Genomic DNA, 21,102 nt, shown 5'->3' with positions numbered 1-21,102 from the left:
CTATCTTTCTGGACCAATACGTAATCTATTATAATGGAGCTTTAAAGTTCAGCGTCAATTATAGACGTCTCATAGCTTTTGATTAATATATTCGTCCCCGTTCAGCCGTTCATATATAATAATAGTGTTCCATTATACACAAAATCTACAATGTCAATATGATTTTTATATGTAAAGTATTATATCCGAAAATTAGTTCAACAAAAAAAATTGATGGATAAAACATTAAATTTTAATTTAAAATAGTTTCTTTTTTAAAAAAAAAAAAAAAAAAAAAAAACAGGAAGGGAGGTCTGGTAGCAACATCCCTTTGGGTGCAACCTTTTCTCGGATCCTGTTAATGTGGGTGTAAAATACATATATGATGTCACTTATTCTTCGAATTTTATTAAATAGAGAAGTATTGAAATACCCCTAAATTTGATGTAAATTATTAATTTTGTGACAGTCTTAGAACACTCATCTACTTGACTAACTAAACTTAGATACACCCCTGATCTACCCCATGACATAACAAATGGTTTCGAACTCTTGTAGGAGCATGCGACTTATTAAAAAGTCGAGAGAAGTGCTAAAACACCCCTAAACTTGCAGAGAATATAGGAGTGTATTTCACTCATGTTACAAGATTGAAAATCTATTTAAGTTCAGTCAGTCAAATAGAATAATATTGTTAAGACTATCAATAATTCAAAAATAAAATTAATAATTTACGCTAAATTTAAGAGTGTCTCAACACTTTTCTCTTAATTAATTTATAGATAGAAGGGTGGTAATAAATGGGATGCAGAATATTATATAAACAATATCAGGTGCTTTTCAGTTGTTGACCGGGAAATATTGTAGTGCCGCGGCGCCTCGTTGAAGTAGTAGTAAGGCATAAGTGTAGGGGGAATATCCTACCGAATATATGCTAAAAAGTTGTACTAATTTTGAGTACTTCAAGTATTGCGTTCGTGAATTGTGAGTGACATGTAGGGGCGGATCTTCGAGTTGGTTGTTCACCTGAATTCTTTTGAGATTTTAATTTCAAATTTACGAAGAAAAATTTTAATTTACGAAATTTAAAATTCATTTGGAAATTTCAATTTCAAATTCTAGGAGGAAATTCTGAATTTACCAATGATCATGTACTATTAAAAAGAGAGCAATTATTGACAAGTTCCTTTTTTGATTTCTCAATTTTTTGACTTTTTATTTGATATTCGATATTCATATTGAAGTCTGAATGGAGCCGTCATAGTCTGTTTTAACTCCTCTGCAAGGAAGGAACGAGTCGCTTCCCTCTTTCCTTCACCACTAGCTTGGACCACAGTCTTCTTCGGTCTCAAGGTTATCAACAAGACAAGCTCAATAATGCGGCTACAAGCTCTTTCCTTACTCAGACCCTAGGATGTCATTTTCTAACAAAAGCGATTTCATATTTAAGGAAACTCAATTTCTCATTTGGTATTTAAAACTCACATTAAAAACTCAAATTTGAAACTTCTAATTAAGGATAAAAAAAAATACTTATAACTTCACATCAACCCTCATCGATCACTACAAGTGTTTTGATAATTGACAGTAGCGACACGCATGACAATAGCTCTTTTGCTTCTTTTCCCAAGGAGAAATTTTAAAATTTTGTGTTATCTCTCTTTCATTGTCATCATCTACTCATTATTCGTTTCATCTATCTTTTCACTCTTTTTTGCGTGAACGGCTCGCCGCATCCCTATCCACATAAAGTTAGTTTTGGCATTTATCACAACACCCACTAAATAGTGTTTGTTGAAGACTCCTAATCCAATCTCTGTTTTCCTAATTAAAGTAATCAAATACGGAATCCTCCTCTAAAACCTTTTATTAGTAAATCCAAATTTCAAAATTTTAATTTTCATTAACCCCACAAGTAAAGGGGAGCTACAAAGACGGAAGAGGGTTCATCAGAAATGGACTCGCCTGGGAACAAATTTCGCCACAACACACACCAGGACAGAAATTTGATCTCTTGTAAGAAAAAATAAATAAATTCTCAGACTTCATATTTCACTATAGATTTTAATTTTGCTCATAAATTAAATTCCCAATTCTCGTTAGTCTCAACTTTGATTACACCAATACTAAAAAAAAAAGGAAAAACAAGTGAAGAACTCAACTGTAATTATATAACAAATCATAAACTCTGATTATGGCAAAAATAAGTCATGATAGATCTATTTCTCAACGTTGTTTGTTTTACATATTCCGGAAAATTACTAAAATAAGCTAGCTCAGACTCAGGGGAAGCAAAATTAGGCAGCTGATGAGTAATAAGTAGGTTTATCAGAAATAGGAACTCCGATGTGGGTAGGTTTGTGATCTCCGGCCATGATGACGACAATACTGGGAGACATCTCGACAATTGTATTGTTTGGCGGCGGACATGCAGATTTCTCCGGGTCGGAGTTAGAGGAAAAACGTTTATGGAAGGAACAAGCGAGGATGATGAGGGAAATGACAATTAGAAGCAACATTATCCCCAAACTTCCAAAAAGGTAAGGAAGTGGAGATCTCCATGTCCAGAATGAGGAGGAGCTCGGTGTATTACCTAAATCTCTCATTATTTTCTATTTCTCTCTCTGCTCTGTTACACAAAAGAGCTGAGGCAGATGATGGAAATTTCTAGCTATTTTATAGAGGTAAACAACTTCCACTCAAAGTCCCACCCTCAATTAAATTGCTTATTTGCCACTACCTTTATACTACTCTCTCCCCTCTTATTTTATTCATAAATATTTATTCGTATCAGGTATTAATTGTCATCGTGCTTAAGTATATACGTCACTTGTATAAATACTTAAGTTTTCACCCATTTTATATGTGTTTGTTTGACTTGATTGGAAGTTAAAAAAATAATTCTAATCTTATGCTTTTGAATTAAAACTATGTATAAAAATATATCAAAATAAATTTTAAATTTTTTATTAACTTTAAATATGTCATGTCATTCACGTAAAGGATGTGTTACAAAAAAATATAATGAGAATTCTAAAGTTAAAAATATCTTTGATTTTTTTTGTTTTTCTAAGTACTCATATTGGAATCTGACTAATTTGGATTTGCGTAGTGTACATGTAGTGAATATTTTTTATATCCATGACTCAAACTTGAGAGTTGAGACCTCTGTTTAAGGATGAACAACCTTTCACTGCACCACATCCTTTAATGATATCAGATTTTGATTTTGTTTTAGCAGGTATTAAATATTTTCGTTAATTCCTCTGTATTCAAGTTCTAATATCATATTGTAGTTTCATGGTACGTAAAAAGTAAGTTAAATATATTTTTCTTTGCCATTAAGTTACAAATGTAACAAATTTAAAAGAAGGGATGGGATGGGCCGAAGACAACTTTCCATGACACGAAGTGACATTAGAGTTAAGCGTACCAATTACAACTTCCCTTTGTGCACACCACTTTTAGTTGTAAAGATTAACATTCCATCATAAAGTTGGTAGTTGGATTAATTAGACGAAATTAACTAATAAAACTTTTAAGGGGTCGTTTGGTTGGTTGGGATCAAATACATAATGATATTTTATCGATTAATATATGAGATTATTTTACTTCATTTTTTCATATGAAATAACTTATTCCATCATTTGTATTGAAATAGCAGATGATTGGAATCAAACAATACTCATTACCAAATGCAAGATATATAAAATATCTCAAAGGATATTATACTTATCCCACCAGCCAAACGATCCCTTATTAGAAGAACCAAGAGTGCCAATTCAAATTTAGGATGTGTTTGGTAAAGGAATTTTCCGATAAATAAATAATTTTCATATTTATATTCTTATGTTCGGTACCTAAAAAGGACATATTACCACAAAAGTAAAGTATATGTGTATAAGAGTCTTGGGTAAGGGGTGTGCGGTGCGTGGTGGGCATGGGTCTATGGGGTGGGGTGACTGGTGTGGAGTGTGGTGAGAGTGTGTCTTGGATAGTGTAAATAAAACCAATCAATATGGATTATTAGTCGTGGAACTTGTGTTTTCTGCTTTTAGGAAGATCATTTTTAAGGATTTTATTTTGTTTAAAATAAATTTTTGAAATACTTTGATCAATCACCCGGCGTAAAAAAATCGAAATACTTTTTCTGAAAAATATATGTACCAAACACACCCTAGAAAAAACAGATGGATTCATGATTACCAAGTGGCTTTTTGAGGAATTTAAACAATTTGAAATTCTTTTTCTTTTTTACAAGTTAAAGGTAAATAAAAATAAGACAGAAGAAATGATTGAATTTGAATAAACCAGCTCATAGAATTGGATCAAGACAAGGCAATTTTTTTGCCTATATATGTCAACAACTATCGTTACGTGTCTTCACATCCTTTTGGTACTTATTAGTACTTCAACTATTGATGGATCTCTCTTGTTTTCAAGTCTACATTCGTGCCCGTCTTGATTTTTGTCAATAGTGGAGCCGATTTCAAATGTTATCTTCGTTTTAATTTATTTATCTTGGATAGAAGGGAGTTACTTAAATAGTAAGCACTTTCACTTTCAATGGGAAGGGTAAAAATTTATATCTTAATTTAACTCGACTTAAAAATTTAAAAATAAAATTTGAATTCTTAAAAATAAATTTATTAAATTTAATGATTTCAAATATATATTGTAGAATGTTTGATATAAAGTTACTAAATATAGAAATAAGTATTTTCTAAAAACATACTGAAATAAAAGTCAGACAAACAAATTAAATTAGCAAATTTAGTAAATTTAACAAATGAAGTTTAAAGTTTAAACCTGTGATTTCAGCCACTTTTGAACCCTGATATTAGCTAACCCACTGTGAATAAAAAGTAAGTTTCATATGTTTCAATTCAGTTATCCTTTCAATTTTAAAAAATGTTTCTGTCCTTTTGTTTGGTAACTTATTAATCAATTTTTCATATAATATGTTTAAGATCATAGAAAAAGATATTTTAGGACATCTGATATATCTTCAACTTAAGATTATGAAATTAAAAGGCTTTTTTTAAATTTCTTAAACTTCATATTAAATTAAAACTTGATAAACAAATTAAAACGAATGGAGTACTTTAAACTTCTCCGATGTTTATATATGTAATTTTTTGGTAAATTCTTCGCGATACACTAGTTCCACATCTGACTGTAGTGAGTGGTGACAACAAATTAAGTTAAAAGATATGTATTTTGACCACATGAATCTAATAGATAACGCCCCCAACTTTGATTTTTTTAAAAAAAAATTATTTAAAATATTTTGGGTGTGTTTGAGATATGGAAAGAAGAAATAGATCTGATGAAGTTAATAATAAACTTAAACACATTTTCCATGTTGTAGGACAGGACAAGAAAATAATTAGTAAAAAGTGTCTGCCACTGAAAGAAGAAGAGACCTATTTATGTGGGTACAAATTACAGTACAATGTCACTTTTGAAATGGATTATCTTACCGCAAAAAATTGCGGTGATGTGAGAAAGTATACTTTTATTTTTATTTTATATATTGAATTTGAGTCATAAATATAAAATCGTCTTTTGTTAAACAATAATTTATGTTAAAAGTGAATTTTTTATATAATTTTGAATTAGTCAAATCTTAAAATGAATATCGACGAGTGAGGAAAAAAAGGTAATATAAATACTATAGAAATCATCAGGCAATACCAAGTTTATAGACTAACCAACATTTTCTAGTGCTCAAATAATTATTTCACAATTTGATGACATTATCTGACCACCGCACTCTACCAACTCAACCGGGTCGGGTCATATGTTTTTACAGAGAGTCAATCTGGACATAGGTCAAGTCCGCTAATCTAGCAGTTTCACTAATTATTTTAGTTAATTATACAATTCAAATGATCCATACGAAAAATTGTCAAATATTTTTTATTTGTGTTATATCTAGAAAAGAAAAGAAAAGAAAAGAAATAGGTTTGTTCATTCGTCTTTTAAAATTAATCAAATTTTATAAACTAGAATCGAACGGATTGAGCTATATGGTTTAAACTGGCGGCGTCAACACTTATTATTTACATAATTATAAACGGTAAAATAGAAGAGACCCGAGTCAATAAGTCAATTACCAATAATATATTTAATGCAATTTTCACGAGTGAGGCCTGAAAAAAACAAAGTGTATATAGTTTTACCCTCTATTTTATAAAGATAAAAAATTGTCAATATGGTATAAAATGGGACAATATAAATCGATTACCATCAACTACAAAAGTTAAACCAGCCAAAAAAAGATGTCTAGTAGTTTAAAAAATACTACTAAGTGGATCAACTTCCAATTTTTCCAGAGTGGGTATCGAATAATGAGTTTATGCGTTCCACTAAAAAAAGACAAAGTGGTTGTGTAACTTCACATTTTACAATGAATTTCACGCAGACTACTTTTCATGGGAAAAAAGAAGAAGCAATATAGACTACTTTTTACTTACTCCCTTTGTCCATTTTAAACCACTTTCAAAAGTAAATTCATATATATCACTTCAATGAGGCATAAAATAAAAAAAATACAGTGAACAATTAGTGCTTTCTAGTAATATTTCCAACACGCCATGTTATCAAACTCTTACTTACTAGTAGATATGGTAATTATATAACAATCTTATATATAAAAAGAAACAAGAATATAATTCCATTAAAATAGAAAGAAAAGAAACTTTTTGGATGACTGGTGAAGTCATCAAGTTTAGTTTGATGTTCACATAGAACTGTAAAAGAGGGATATTGTTGTGTGATGTGTGTCTATACATTATTGCCAATCCAATATGTAATTATTATTACTCCATTATTACTCCTCATTTCTCCAGTCTGCATTTTTTCCCCTTTAATTTGTAGTCCCGTCAGTAGCTATGAAGTAAATTGTTAGGGTATGATAAATTCATATAAAATATTTATAGATATAAATTCACTATTACCTTTTTGATTATTCTCACTTTATTCTACTAGAAAATATAAAATAGTTAAGAATTCCATTAATTGAAGGGTAAATATGAAAAATAAAGTCCAACAATTTTTTTTGAATTTTGAATAACTCATTTATTTTGAACTATGAAATAAGTCCCAACAATTCATTTATATGTCGCCGTTGAGGTTCTTGTCACTGAACATTTTCATTCTAATTTAATAATGATAAACCAATATAATTTGATCTTAACTCTCTAAATGAGTAGTTATTATTCAAAATTGCAAGATATATTTTATTTTTGTAATATGGACCAATTTATTAATGATATTGTTGACTTTAAAACTAGATTCACGCAGCTTTAAAACGCGTCTAGAATGTAAGACCTACTAATTTAAAGAGAAAAATGATTTTCACCAAATGTTAAATACATCAATCAGGACATTTTTGTGATAGACAGATAGTCTACTTAATTGTTGGTTCATCCAACTTAATTTCTCTCTTTTGCGTGAACAGCTCGCCGCATTTCTATCCATATTTACACGAATAGTTTAGCACTGATCACAATTATATATTTGTAACATATTAAGAGATAAGCATATCAAAGATCTACGGTGAATAAATAAAAGTGAATGGAAAAAGTAATTTTTAAGTATTTAAGTACTCATATTTATAAGAATGTTCGAATTAACACAGAAATCATAATAAAATTACAAATGCAATCCCGGCTTATTAAATTGGTTCTAGGAGAACCTATATATATAGAGAGAGAGCGCGCGCTTATATAACAACATTATAGATAGGATCAGGAACAGGAAGAAACGATGGATCGACTAGTATTAATTAGTCAATGAGGACATTTATCAGATGAAGAAATTGGAACTCCGATGTGTGTGGGTTTCCGTTCACCGGCCATTATAATGATGATGGTCGGAGAAATCTCCGCCATTGTAGTACTGTTGTTCCCCCGACTTGCAGATTTGTCTTCTTCTTCTTCAAACCACGGTCGATAGAAGGTACAGAAGAGGAGGATAAGAGCCGCAATAATGAGTGCCGATGTTAATGCCAAAGTAACAAACAGGTAATTAAGGAAGAGGTGATTTCCATGTCCAAAATGAATTAGTACCATTTGGATCAATGTAAAAGCTCATGCTCGAATTTGTTGGTGTCTCTCTCATAACTTTTTCTCTACAACAAAAAAGTATTGAAATGAAACTTATAGAGGTAACAACTTGCGCTCCTAGCACTACACTTAATGAAATGGCTAAATAAGTTTCTCTTTTTAATTTTGTACAATGACTATATTAATTTTTGTCCTAAAATATAATGGTTCATTAGTGGATATGGTTTAAATATTTTACTCTCTTTTTTTTCCATTTAAAGCTTTATGTCCAAAAGTTTTGTAGCACAATAGGAAAAACAATGTGTACACAATGTCACATTTGAATTGGACTATTTAGTTGGCATATTACTGTAACTTATTATGCATTAGTCATCATCACTATGATTCATGCCATACCATCTTTTCCCTACACTTCTTCCCAACATTTTCCAACTGCACAATTCCTTTATTTCATTGATTTCACATGTTCGATCAATTAAAATAAATAGAAAAAAAAATAATCTACCTTTTCCTTTATATTTTATTTACTTGTTTCCTATATTAGTAATTTAACAAGTTTATTTGAATTAACCTATATACTCCTTTATATTTGTTTATCTTACTTTTTCTTGTTTTTTTTTTCTTTTAATAAATTCTTTCCTTTTTTTTGTTGGTTAGCTTTTTTATTTTGTTTTTCTACTTGAAATGTTTAGTACTATATGATTAATGGACATATTAGTATATTTCACGTTATTTATTTAGTTTAAGGTCAATAACATGCCAATGAAATCCCATAAATTGAGTTTGGAGTCAAAATTTTAATTTAATATCACAATATTTTTTCAAAAAAAAAAATCGTGCCAAGTTACTTCATTAGGTTTCCGAGCCACCGCGCGCGTACGTTCCACCGACCCTAAACATAAAATCCTCTGCCAATGGATCAAAGATGAACCATGAAGTAATTCTTATCAAAGTTTAGTCATATTTATAACACAGAAATCGTAATTTGATTTGATTCATATAAACTATGACAGAGATTGTTTTTACATATATCCTACAACTCCAGAAGAAAATTACAAATGCAATCCTGCCAAATTCAATTGGTTCTAGGAGAATATATTATATATATAACAAAACTTTTAGATATGATCAGAAAGAGACGATGGATCGACTAGTATTAATTAGTCAATGAGGACATTTATCAGATGAAGAAATCGGAACTCCGATGTGTGTGGGTTTCCGTTCACCGGCCATTATAACGATGATCCTCGGAGACATCTCCGCCATTGATGTACTGTTGTTCCCCCTACTTGCAGATTTGTCTTCGTCAGACCACGGTTGATAGAAGGAAAATACGAGGAGTAAAAGAGCCACAATAATGAGTGCCAATGTTAATGCTAAACCACCAAATAGGTAAGGAAGAGGTGATTTCCATTGCCAAAATGAACTAGTATTATTTGGATCCAGGCAAATGGTTGAATTTGTTGGTGTGTCTCTCATAACTTTCACTCTGCAACAAAAAAAAAAAAAAAAGTATTGAAATAACTCAGATGAGAAATGGAAGACAAAATTTATAGAGGTAACACAACTTGTGCCCCAAGCACTACACTCTATGAAATGGCTAATATGCCACTAGCTCTAAATAAGTTTCTCAATGAATAGTTTAATTTTCGTCCTAAATTTAATGATTTATTTGTCGGATATGGTTTAGAAATTTTACTTTTTTTCCATTTAAGATTTATGACCAAATGTTTATTTTTTTTTTCCTATTTGTAGCACAGGAGAAAAAATAATTGGCACAAAAAAAAGAAGAGAAAAGAGTAGGCGTTCTATTTTTTTTATGTGTACATAATGTCACGGATTATTTAGCTGTAATATTACTGTAACTCATTATGCATCAGTCATCATAACTATGATTCATGCCATACCATTGTTTCCCTACACTTCTTTCCAACAATTTCCAAATAAAATGTCTTTTAACTTATTTAAAAATCTACTATTTCAAAAAGAACGCTCACAAAGAATATTCTAGTAGTAGTATATTTTACTAAATTTAATTTTCTTGAATTTCGTGTGAACACAATGAATGATAAATTCATTGATGCCAAAACATTACGTTTCCGAGCCACCGCGTACGTTCCACCAACTCCAAACAGAAAATCGTCTGGCAATTGTATTCTACTTTTTTCTCTCTTTTTGTCAACAAGAGAAGAAACTTGTCAAAGATAGTAATCATACTTCATGCATTTTAAGTCTTAAAAGGAAAATATGCGTTTAAATTAAACGAACTTCTGTAATAAATAAATAAATAAAAAAGAAACAAAAATGCACAAGAATATTATGAGCGTATTTAATTAAGTTTATAAATTGGTTAAATTGATTTATATACATTTTTAGACTTAAAGTGCTTATTATAAGCTAAATTAATCAAAACTAATAAGTTGGTCATCTCAATTTATGATTTGCCAGCTTATAAGTACTTTTAATTTGATTTTTTTTTTTTTTATCCGTATTATATTTTTAATTCTCAAAATGTCATTTCCAAATAAAACCTCTAAGGGCTAAGGCTCCAACTTTCTTTCCATTTCATGTAAGTCATTCATCATGTTCCTTGTTACTTTTAATTTAAGTACTATTATTTTTCTTATAAAAAAATAAAAACAATTCAGTCTAAGTCATTTATCAACAAAAATATATATATTATTTTTTAAAAAAAATCAAACATATCAAACGGCTCATTATTATATGTATATATATATTTAATCTAGGGAAAAGGGTCAAAAATACCCCCCAACTTTGGTTTATTGTTTGACTTTACCCTCGCCGTTAAAATGAAGTTAATTTTACCCCTCCCGTTACTAATTTCACCAAAATTACCCCTCATTTAGACGGAATCCCCAAAATTGATCCAAATTGACCTAATTACCCGGATTTTAAAAAAAAAACCTATTCCCTAATTTTAACCCAATGACCCGACCCCCCTCTAAGATAACCCGGTACCAATTTACCTAGTCATTTTGTCGGTGTACATAATAAGTAAATTAGCTTTACTTAACTAATTACTCTCCACACACACAGAGAATGAAAGAGAAGTACTGAAATCTATGTTCAATCACCAAGCTGTATGAGGTAAAAAAGTAATCTTTATACTGTATAAAGTCATTGAAAGCATAATTTCAGCTTTAACATAGTCAATTCTTGTTTGTACTTACCCAGATCTATGAATTCTTGGTTTTACTTTGTCAAATTTCATGTTTCTTGAATACCCTTTTAGTCATTTTGTTGAGTGGTGGTAGTAGTCTAATTATATGTTTTGCATATTTTACAAATTTAGTTCTTGTTGTGTTTAAAGCTTAAATGCTATAGTGAGAAAAAGTGGGGAAAAAATGTTGGGTCGGCCGTCACTTTTGCTGTCTAGGAGTGGAAGTTTCAGGCCAGAAAATTTGGGTCAAAATGCAATGGCTATGATTGGGAATCTTTGTTTCACTATATTTGTAGTTGGGGTTTTGGTTTTCACTATAATTGCTGCAACTTATCAGCCTGAAGACCCATTGTTCCACCCTTCAGCAAAAATCACTAATTTCCTTACTTCCAAATCTAATGCTACATTTAGAGCTGATGATAGTGTTGTGAGGACTGGTGAGGACTTTCTTGGTGTTAATCAGACAGCATTTATGACGTTCACTAACCTCAAGGATGTTGATGTACCGGAGAATAATTTGGACTGTAGTGGCAAGATTGATGATCCTGTTGATTGCACTGATCCGGATGTGTTTCATTTGTTGATGAGAGCTGCCATTAATTGGTATTGGGTTTATCCTAGAGGGGGTCGGGTCATTGGGTTAAAAATAGGGAATTTAGGTTTTTTTAAATTTGGATAATTGGGTCAATTTTGGGGATTCCGTCTAAATGAGGGGTAATTTTGGTGAAATTAGTAACGGGAGGGGTAAAATTAACTTCATTTTAACGGCGAGGGTAAAGTCAAACAATAAACCAAAGTTGGGGGGTATTTTTGACCCTTTTCCCTTTAATCTATATACGTAATGTTGCTTGCTTTATTTTTCAACATGCTTTGACTAATAAAGAATACTACTTCGCTACTCAACAAGATTGTCAAAGTTTTATTGTTACATTAAAGAGCAGTTGCACTATTTAGTTAGATGTTGGCATAAGAATTGATGTGAAATATGGAAAAGTGATCAAGTAAAAGAAAGGCAAAATGCTTAAATATGTCATGGAATTTTGAGAAAATGTTCATTTAAAAATTTGGCTCATTTATGTTATTTTCGTTTTAGAAAAAGGGTCATCCATGTCATTATTTGTTAACGGAAAACAGTTTCAATTTTGCAAAATTATTTTACACGTGGTCAATTATGATTCAGCTACGTCATTAATTAAATTATTTTTTAAAAAGAAAAAAAGGCTCATATATATCATTAAACTTTGAGAAAAGGCTCATCTATGTCATTCGTAAAAATTTGACATAGATGAGCCAAACTTTTAACATATGACCTAAGTAATTTTTTCTTCAAAATTTGATGGATGTTTGAGCCTCACAGGAAAAGAAAATAAGAAAAAATATACTTTTTTAAAAAAAAATGGAACATAAAATATGAAAAAGATATAGCTAGTGGAAAAATTGAACTACATTCTCCACTTATGATTGCATAATATTGGAGCTCTAAGGAAAACAGAAAAGACCCAGGTCAATAAGTCAATTACCATCAACTTCAAAAATAACTAAAATAAACATTGCCCTAAAAATGTGTTATTTGAGTAAAAAAATAATGAGTGGAAGTGGGTAATGTGGAATTATTAGTTTAGGTCTTCCACTTAATTAAAAATGTTAATTAAGTTGTTGTGGTGTAACTTTCTCTAATTGACTCATTGTACCCTTTCCGCCTTTATTAACAGTAAAAAAAATCGCATTTATTGCTTTTTATTTTAATTTATTGTTTTGCTTTTTCTTTTTATTCGTTTTAAAAAGAATATTTCGTTATATTTACGACTACAAGATTAAATGATATGAAACCACAAATTTTAAAAATCTTATATACTTCCTCTGTCCCTAATTACTTGTTCACTTTTGAATTGACACACCTATTAAAAAAGCAATTATTGACATAAAAAATATAAATAAAAAGAAGATGAATTTGACAGTAGCAAGCACTCTGTTCTGGGCTCTGGCTTTTCTACCATTAATATTATAGTTTGATTAAGCAATATGTTTAATGATCATCTCCATATGAATTGTTATAATTCTAATATAATTTTTAAAATTGACAAGTATTTTGTGGTAGATATTCAATTTTTTTAGTATTGTTACAACTAATATGGAATTGGAAGGGAATACTTCCATGACATTTTTGGAAGTGGCTCCTTTTTCCAATTGCTCCTTCCCCTCCATTTCCTCTAATCTCCTTTTCAATTTGCGATGTGTCACTTAATAAATAGATAGCTTAAATTTCGATTTGAGCCCATATAAAATTACATTTTTTAAAAAAAAATTAATCTTCTCACAATTGTGTAAGACTTAAATTAATTCTTCCAAAAATAAAATGGAACACTATCTACCATACTAATAATCGAAGAGGAAAAGTGCCACAGCAATGAGTACCAAGTTTAATGCTAAACCACCGAATAGAGGAAAATGGAGTTCCTTTGGACCCATGGAGGTCATTGAATCTGTTTCATTGCGCGGTATCCCAGATTGAAGAAATTTCTCACGCAATTTCTGACTAGTTGTAGTTTCATAACTCTCTGTAAAAAAAAACAAAACTAAAGCAAGTGGTACACTACTACACTATATGAAATGGCTAATATGCCATTAATATTAGTTGGCTACCTAGCTCTAAAAAGGTTTCTGATCCTTTTGATATTTTGTTGTACAATATAATGATTATACAAAATAATATGTAATGGATAAATAGTACTCCGCGTAATTAAAACATTACGTTTCTGAGTCACCGCGTATGTTCCACCAACCCCAAACAAAAAATTGTCTGCCAATAATTTTATTCTACTTTATTCTTTTCTTTCCTTTTGTCAACAAGAGAAGAAACTTTGTGAAAGATTGTAATCATACATCATATATTTGAAGTCTTAAAAGGAAAAATATGCGCTTAAATTAACCAAATTTATGTGATAATGAAAAAAAAGAATAAGTATTTGGTTAAGTTAATCAAAACTGACTTATAAATAGTTTTGAATTTATCGAACTGTTTTTTGTGTACTTTATAGAATTATAAGCTAGAATTAGGGGTGGTAATTGGGTGGGTTGGGTTAAATTTGGGTGGGGTTAAAATGGGTCAAGATCCAACCCAACCCAAATTTGTTTGGGCCAGAATGGGTTGGGTCAAAACAAGTTAGGTAACGGATCATAATCCAATCTGTCCAACTTTTATGAAGTTTTAATAGCTTTATTTGATATTTTATAAGCTTTTAGGACCTAACAAAATTGTTTTTTTTTCTTTAAAATAAAAAGTTTTTTTAAAAAAATATTTTGACAAAATTTCTCATAAATCAATTTGAGTTACATATCAACCCAATTTTTAATGGATTAAGCTAACAAATGAACGGGTCAATAACCAACCCAAACCTAAATAGATTGGGTCAAGTTGAACGGATCGGGTTTGATTTTGCCACCCCTATCTAAAATTAATCAAAAAAGCTTGACAACAGCAAGAATTTTGTTCTGCGAGGAGAAATTGAACAACATTTTCCATTTATGATTACTTCTGGAAGATCCAGAGAAAACAGAAAAGACTAATAAGGTCAATAAGTCAATTACCATCAATTTCAGATATAACTAAAATAAGCATAGCCACAAAAAAATTAGTGGGTGGAATTAAGTGATAGGAGTATATTAATGTCAAATTAAAGTGGTTGTGGTGTAAATGTAACTTCCTCTAATCGACTCATTAGTGTCCCTCTCCCGCTTCATTAACAGTAAATTTCACATTATACTCTCTTCTTTGGTTCAATTTTACTCGTTTATTTTGAATTTTACGTATTCGTTAAAAAATAATAATTGTAATAAATATTTTATCATTATGCACTTGTTAGTTAATGTTTAGTATTAGGTTTTAAAAAATAAGTAACTTATTCTAAGGATAAAAATTGAAAATAATAATAATTATCTTTTATTAGCAATATATTAAAAATGATAAATATTAAAAGTAAAAAATCTAATTTTTTTTTTAATAATAGGCAAATAAAATGAATGCAGGAAAATACTTTTTACTTAAGTAGTTACTCCCTTATTCATTTTCCAAGCACGTTGTTTTCGGTGGAACTCAAATTGAATCATGCGTAACAGACTCATCGTTTTGGCAATCTAATTAACATAACACAACTTATATTTTTATAACTTAATCTATTTTAATCCGCTTAAATTCAACTAAATGATCCGTTGATTATCTCTACTTATACCTCTAATTAGTAGTCTTTCCAATACCTAATCCATATGCCTCCCTGCCCATTGGTCATTTCTTGATTAAGTTGACTCTTTCATTAATTTACTTCACATCACAAGTGCTTATCGACTCATGAGTTAAGATGACATTAATATTGTCTTAAGGATAAAATAAAATCAACTTAATCCAATTGGTGGTGAAGTGATCATTACCAATTGTATCAAAAGATGTTGCCATTTGGTCCAATAATTAAGATGCTAGAATTAGATGTTTTTGGGATAAAAATTACTGTATTGTGTGCGGTTATAATTCCTCTTCCCTCCACCATGCCTTTTTCGTTTCATTTTTCCATATTAATAAATCAACTCCAATTCAATTTTATCCGCCATATTCATGTACGGATTGTGTTGAGATATGAGCTGATGATGAAGCAAGGAGAGTACAAGTTAAAGCTGTTAGTGTTAATAAAGGGCAGATTAGTCTTTTCCAACTAATTAGTTATAACTAACTTTCTGTTAGTAGATTCTAGAAGTTAGTTACACAATGTAATAGGAATTAGCTATAAATACTAGTCTTACACTGATGTATTACTCAGTCTTTGAACTCAAACAATGACAGTTTCTCTTCTTCAATGTTAGCTCCTTGTTAATGGAGTTTTACTGTTAATTCTACCTGTTTTCACTTACGTTCAGATTGCAATCCAATTCATTTTTAATTTATTCATTCGCCACCTTTGATTAGTTCCTATAATTAGCTTAGAATTTGCGATCACGTTAATGTCTATATATCGAAGTTTCACTTTGTATTTTTAGCGAAAATTTAGTTTTTGACGATCATTCTAGATCAGTGGATTATATGATCTAAATATAATATTTGATGTCTTCCAAAAAAAATGATCTAGCTAGTCCGAGTAAATGGCCAGGGCATAACAAAAGGTGCAATTAATTGTTGGAGTAATTGTCTGGAAAGCTCGATTTCACCTAATTAACCCTCTCTTGCTACGATCAAAATAAACAATACTCCCTTCTTTCTCTAAATTTTTACTTGTTTGATATACTAAAAATATGTTTTCACTTATACATATACATTTTAGCATATTATTTTTATTTTATTTTACCCTTAATATTAACTATTCATTCAAATTATTTTTTAAGTCCATAAAAAACTATACACTGATTAACCTAAATATAGTAGGCGCGCACTTCACATTTCTTAGAGGTGTAGAAATTTCATTGTGGCAAACAAAAGTAAATTATACCAACATGAGTTGTGGTGCACTACTAGAGGTCTTGGGTTCAGGCCTGGGTATGAAGAAAATCCTATTGGGAGCGCCACCCCCGAAGGGGCCCTGCAGGGCGCGATCTGAATTTTGTCGAAGCTTCAATGTGGGATTCGAATACCGGATGGAAAACCATAAAAAAAAAAGTAAATTATTCCCAGTAAAATTTCATAAATAAAATTTGAAAAAAATTGAATATACGACCTTACCTTAACCCTGAAAATAGAGAATCTATTTTCGAAAGACTCTAATAGCCTTTAATCACGACTCATGAGTCTCCCATGACACAAATGAGTTATTGGTCCCCCCCTTCTACCTATTCCTTCTTTCAATGCACCAAACTTTCTCTTAATTAAAATCTCAATTCCAACACTCCACTCCCTCACATTATTTTGCGGGAAAAAAAATAAATACCTTCGAATTATCGTAAATGGTATGCAAATATTCTCCGTCATACTTTTGAGACATTGGTGCCCTGTGCCGTCCAAAAACTAGAGCATAAATACCCTTTATACTAACGGACATACACGTGTCATAATCTTATCCACCGATCCGACATTTATTAAATATCGGATGGACGGATAAGATTATGCCACGTGTCCCTATTTAGTCTTCTGTTAGAGTGAAGGGCATATATGCTCTAATTTTTAGACGGCAGGGGCATCAATGTCCCAAAAGTATGACAGAAAGTATCTACATACTATTTACGATAGTTTGAATGTATATTTGTCCTTTTTCCCTTGTTTTGCGGTAGGCTTTGCGTCACGTTAATGTCTATCAAAATTTTTCACATTATATCCCTTCTCCCTCAACAACATTAAAGGGGAAAAGAAAGATAAGCCACCTAAAAATCTAACTCGAGAATAGTATTCTAGTGTGCTGAATCTAGAATTTCAATAAGGCAACTCAAAAAAAGATTAAAGAAATATTTCTTCAATTCACGTGACACTTTTTGAATTTCGAGATTCAAACAATAGTATATTTTTCATATTCTTTTTAATATTTTGAATTGTTAATTGTTGTAACTTATAACACTTTTTATATAGTTTTCAAATATATAAAATTTATTTTAAAAAACTTGAAGATTTCATACCTAAATTTACGGTCAAACCTAAATTTTTTAACTCTCAAAATTCAAACTATGTCACGTAAATTGAAACAAAGGGAGCATAAATATTATATCTAGTATTTTAAGGATAAATTACGTAACTAAGCAAACATTTGAAAGAATTATTGACCAGTTTCACAGGGATTTTTTTAAAGAAAAGAAGCAGCGCCAGAATTTAATCAATAAAACTTCCACCCAAAGTTACAATCAAATTTCCATCTAAAGCCTAATTATATATGTTTTCTATTCTACAAGTTGATTGTTTATCTCCTCAAAAGAAGTGTAATGTAACTTTAAAATAATATTGAAAGAATTATTGTTCTCTGTTTTGTTGTTCTTTCGCTTAATTTATTGTGGCAGGGTCTCGTTGCTTCAATTATTATATATTTACTCAAATTAACTATGGACATTAGTGCTTCGCTTGCTTTAATTAATGCAGAAATTAAGCCCTAAATTAATTTGCTTGACATTCAAATAAACGATAATTGATCCATATTCTTTTCTTTAGCTATTAAAAAAATTAAAATTGGATGACAAGAAGTTGATACAAAAAATATACTACTAGCTGTTAATTAGTTGAAACAAAAAATATACCACCCCTTATGTACACGTTTTCACAAATCAAGCTATCAAAAAAAATAATAGTCAATCCAAAAATACATTTAACATAATATGTGATATTGTTCGTTTTGAACTGTTGATCCAGGCTTAGACTTGGTCAGGAACGTAACGAATAGGCAAAGTCGGCTTGGCTAACCACGTAGGGTTGTAATCTCCGGGCATGATCACAACAAATTTTGGTTCCATCTCCGGCTTCATCAACTCTACCACCTTCTTCTCTTGACCGCGATCCGAATCGTTAACGTTGTTTGAACGCGATGATGATTCTTCCGTTGAAGGTTTCTTGTATGAACAAGTTACGACTAATAACGCTAACGCGATTAATCCTAATATAATTGCTATCCCACCAAATAGATAAGGGACTGGTGAATTCCATCTGGTAATACCTGAGTCTACTAGTAATGTTGAAGTTGCATTATGTGATGGCTTCATCATCATCATACTACTTGACATTGACATATATTTTTTTTTCTCTCCTATGGTATTGATTGATATTTGATATGTTATATTTGTTTTTTGTTGTATTTATAAGAGGGGAAATAATGGGTTTTAATAGTGCATTGATAAGATTGGAAGGGAAAATAGTTACCATATAATATAATGGAACCGTTTTCTACTCAAAAAAGGTTTAGGATTCTTTCTTTGGGTATACTGTATTCCTTGATGATCTATGCACTCAAAAATTCGACGGTGCATCACTTTTCAAGTCTTGTCTAACTTTTTGTATTTCCATATTTATCCCTACTTACCATATTTATGTTTTTTTAAATTACTCTGGTACATATTAAGTGAATTAGTGAGATTATTTTTTTTAGTTTAAAATAAATAAATTATTCAAAATTCCAAAAAATTGTTGGAATTTTTTCCATATATACCCTTTCACTTAATGATTTTTTTAAAAACTAGTTTACTTTTAAGAGAATTTTAGCAATAATCAAATGGATAATAGTAGGAAGTATTATTTGATTTATGTCCTTAAATAATATTTTTCTTAAAAGGTTTGTTATATCTCACCAATTCACTTAATTTGGACTAGAGGGAGGAAGTTTTACTCCCTCTATCATAATATTTGTCGTGTTTCTCTCACACATGTCTCTTAGAAAATATTAATTAGGTGAGATTGTGACTATTTTACCCTTATTTGTGTCTTGATATGTAATATTTTTTCATTTGATATTCACTTTATCTATGTGTCATCTCTTATAATTAAGGTGTTTATAGTTTTCAAGAATAATTAATTTGAGAAAAGAATAATGAATTTTGTCTTAAATATTTAAAATGACAAATAATTTGAGATAATTATTTCAAAATGAAAGACAAATAATTTGAGGGAGTACTTAATTTTTTGCTTAATAATAGTTAGGTCTACAACAAATTAGATCTTCTTATACTCAGACTCGTTTTTTTCCCCTCCATGCGTCAAACACAGTCGTATTTTATTTTTGGACTTTAACTTGCCTTCGTGACCTTTTCTTAATTATATATATCATTATTGAAAAATGTAAATCGATTAACAATACATGTTTTCAACAATTAATTTGAGATTAAACTTAAATATGGAATGACCTCAATTGTACTAATTAGTATACCTAAGAATTTTCTCGTGTCATCCAATCCTTTATTAGACACTAGAATTAGGAGACTTGTAGGTGACAATCATTCATCTAGTGTCACTATCATCTAATATGAAATAAGAAATTAAAGTATAGAAAGCTTATATCTTTTCCTAAATAAGCTCTTTGATCGGTCGCTTTCCTGATTTTCTTTTTTCTAGTTTAATCTAAAATCAATTAAAGATAACGTGGATTATACTCTTGTGACATTTTCTTTTAATGTCTCTACCGTTACCTGAAGCTAATTATTTGTCATGTTGTCTCCATTATAGACGAACGAAGATTTAAAATTGCTGAAATTAAAATTAAACTCACTTTAAAATAATATGTTCAGTTGAATCTACTGGGAATGGGTTACGGAAGGGTATATGCATAATTTGATCATGTGAAAAAACTAACATGAACAATAATGTGTGTTTTGAGAGGGAGAGTTTCTTCTGAAATGGGCCTATAGGGCCCGCTAAACGTGTTCTTTCGGATTAAGAATCCAATTCAGTTCATGAATTTTAAGTCATACACATGATAGGCTAATAAATAATTTATTAAGAAGGGAAAAAAGAAGTGTAGCTTTAACAGAAAAGTGATGGATAAATCAAGGTTCTAGAAGAATAAGATGGCTTTCTTATGATCAAATTAATGTGTTTAAAAGGTCTCTTAATTAACAAGCTAATTAATCCTAAATTTCACGATTACCCTAGGTTGATTAAGTAATCTTTGTTGTATATAGTGGTCTTTAATTTTTATTTGTACTATTCATTTAATTAAAATTTGTTATCAAAAGTATTCTTAATTATTACTTAATTTCGCTAGGTGTTTTTTTTTTTTTTGGAGAATGTTTGCTTTGAAACGTATTTAGAGCTATCTAATTCACAAAACAACTTTTACCTTTAATATTAGAAAAAAACAATAAAATGCTAGGCATATGTTATGCTCTATAAGGCACGGGTTGACCTTAATTATGTCCAAAGCATATTTCAGTGTATGAACTTCTTAGACATGATGTTTTTAAATTGAACTTGTGTTTTTAGGGAATAAC

At 30.2% G+C, this 21,102-nt stretch overlaps 1 protein-coding gene across 1 annotated transcript; it reads right to left on the bottom strand.

Moving 5' to 3' along the window:
- Window positions 1-18,540: 18,540 nt before the first annotated feature.
- LOC107060286 (protein GLUTAMINE DUMPER 6) lies at window positions 18,541-18,906 on the bottom strand. Its single transcript, XM_015307985.1, has one exon. It carries the CDS (start codon window positions 18,904-18,906, stop codon window positions 18,541-18,543), a length of 366 nt encoding a protein of 121 aa, XP_015163471.1.
- Window positions 18,907-21,102: the final 2,196 nt, after the last annotated feature.

Source organism: Solanum tuberosum, unplaced genomic scaffold, assembly GCF_000226075.1.
Source record: "Solanum tuberosum cultivar DM 1-3 516 R44 unplaced genomic scaffold, SolTub_3.0 scf00004, whole genome shotgun sequence".
Lineage (NCBI taxonomy): Eukaryota > Viridiplantae > Streptophyta > Magnoliopsida > Solanales > Solanaceae > Solanum > Solanum tuberosum.
This window is presented reverse-complemented; position numbering and strand designations above follow the sequence as displayed.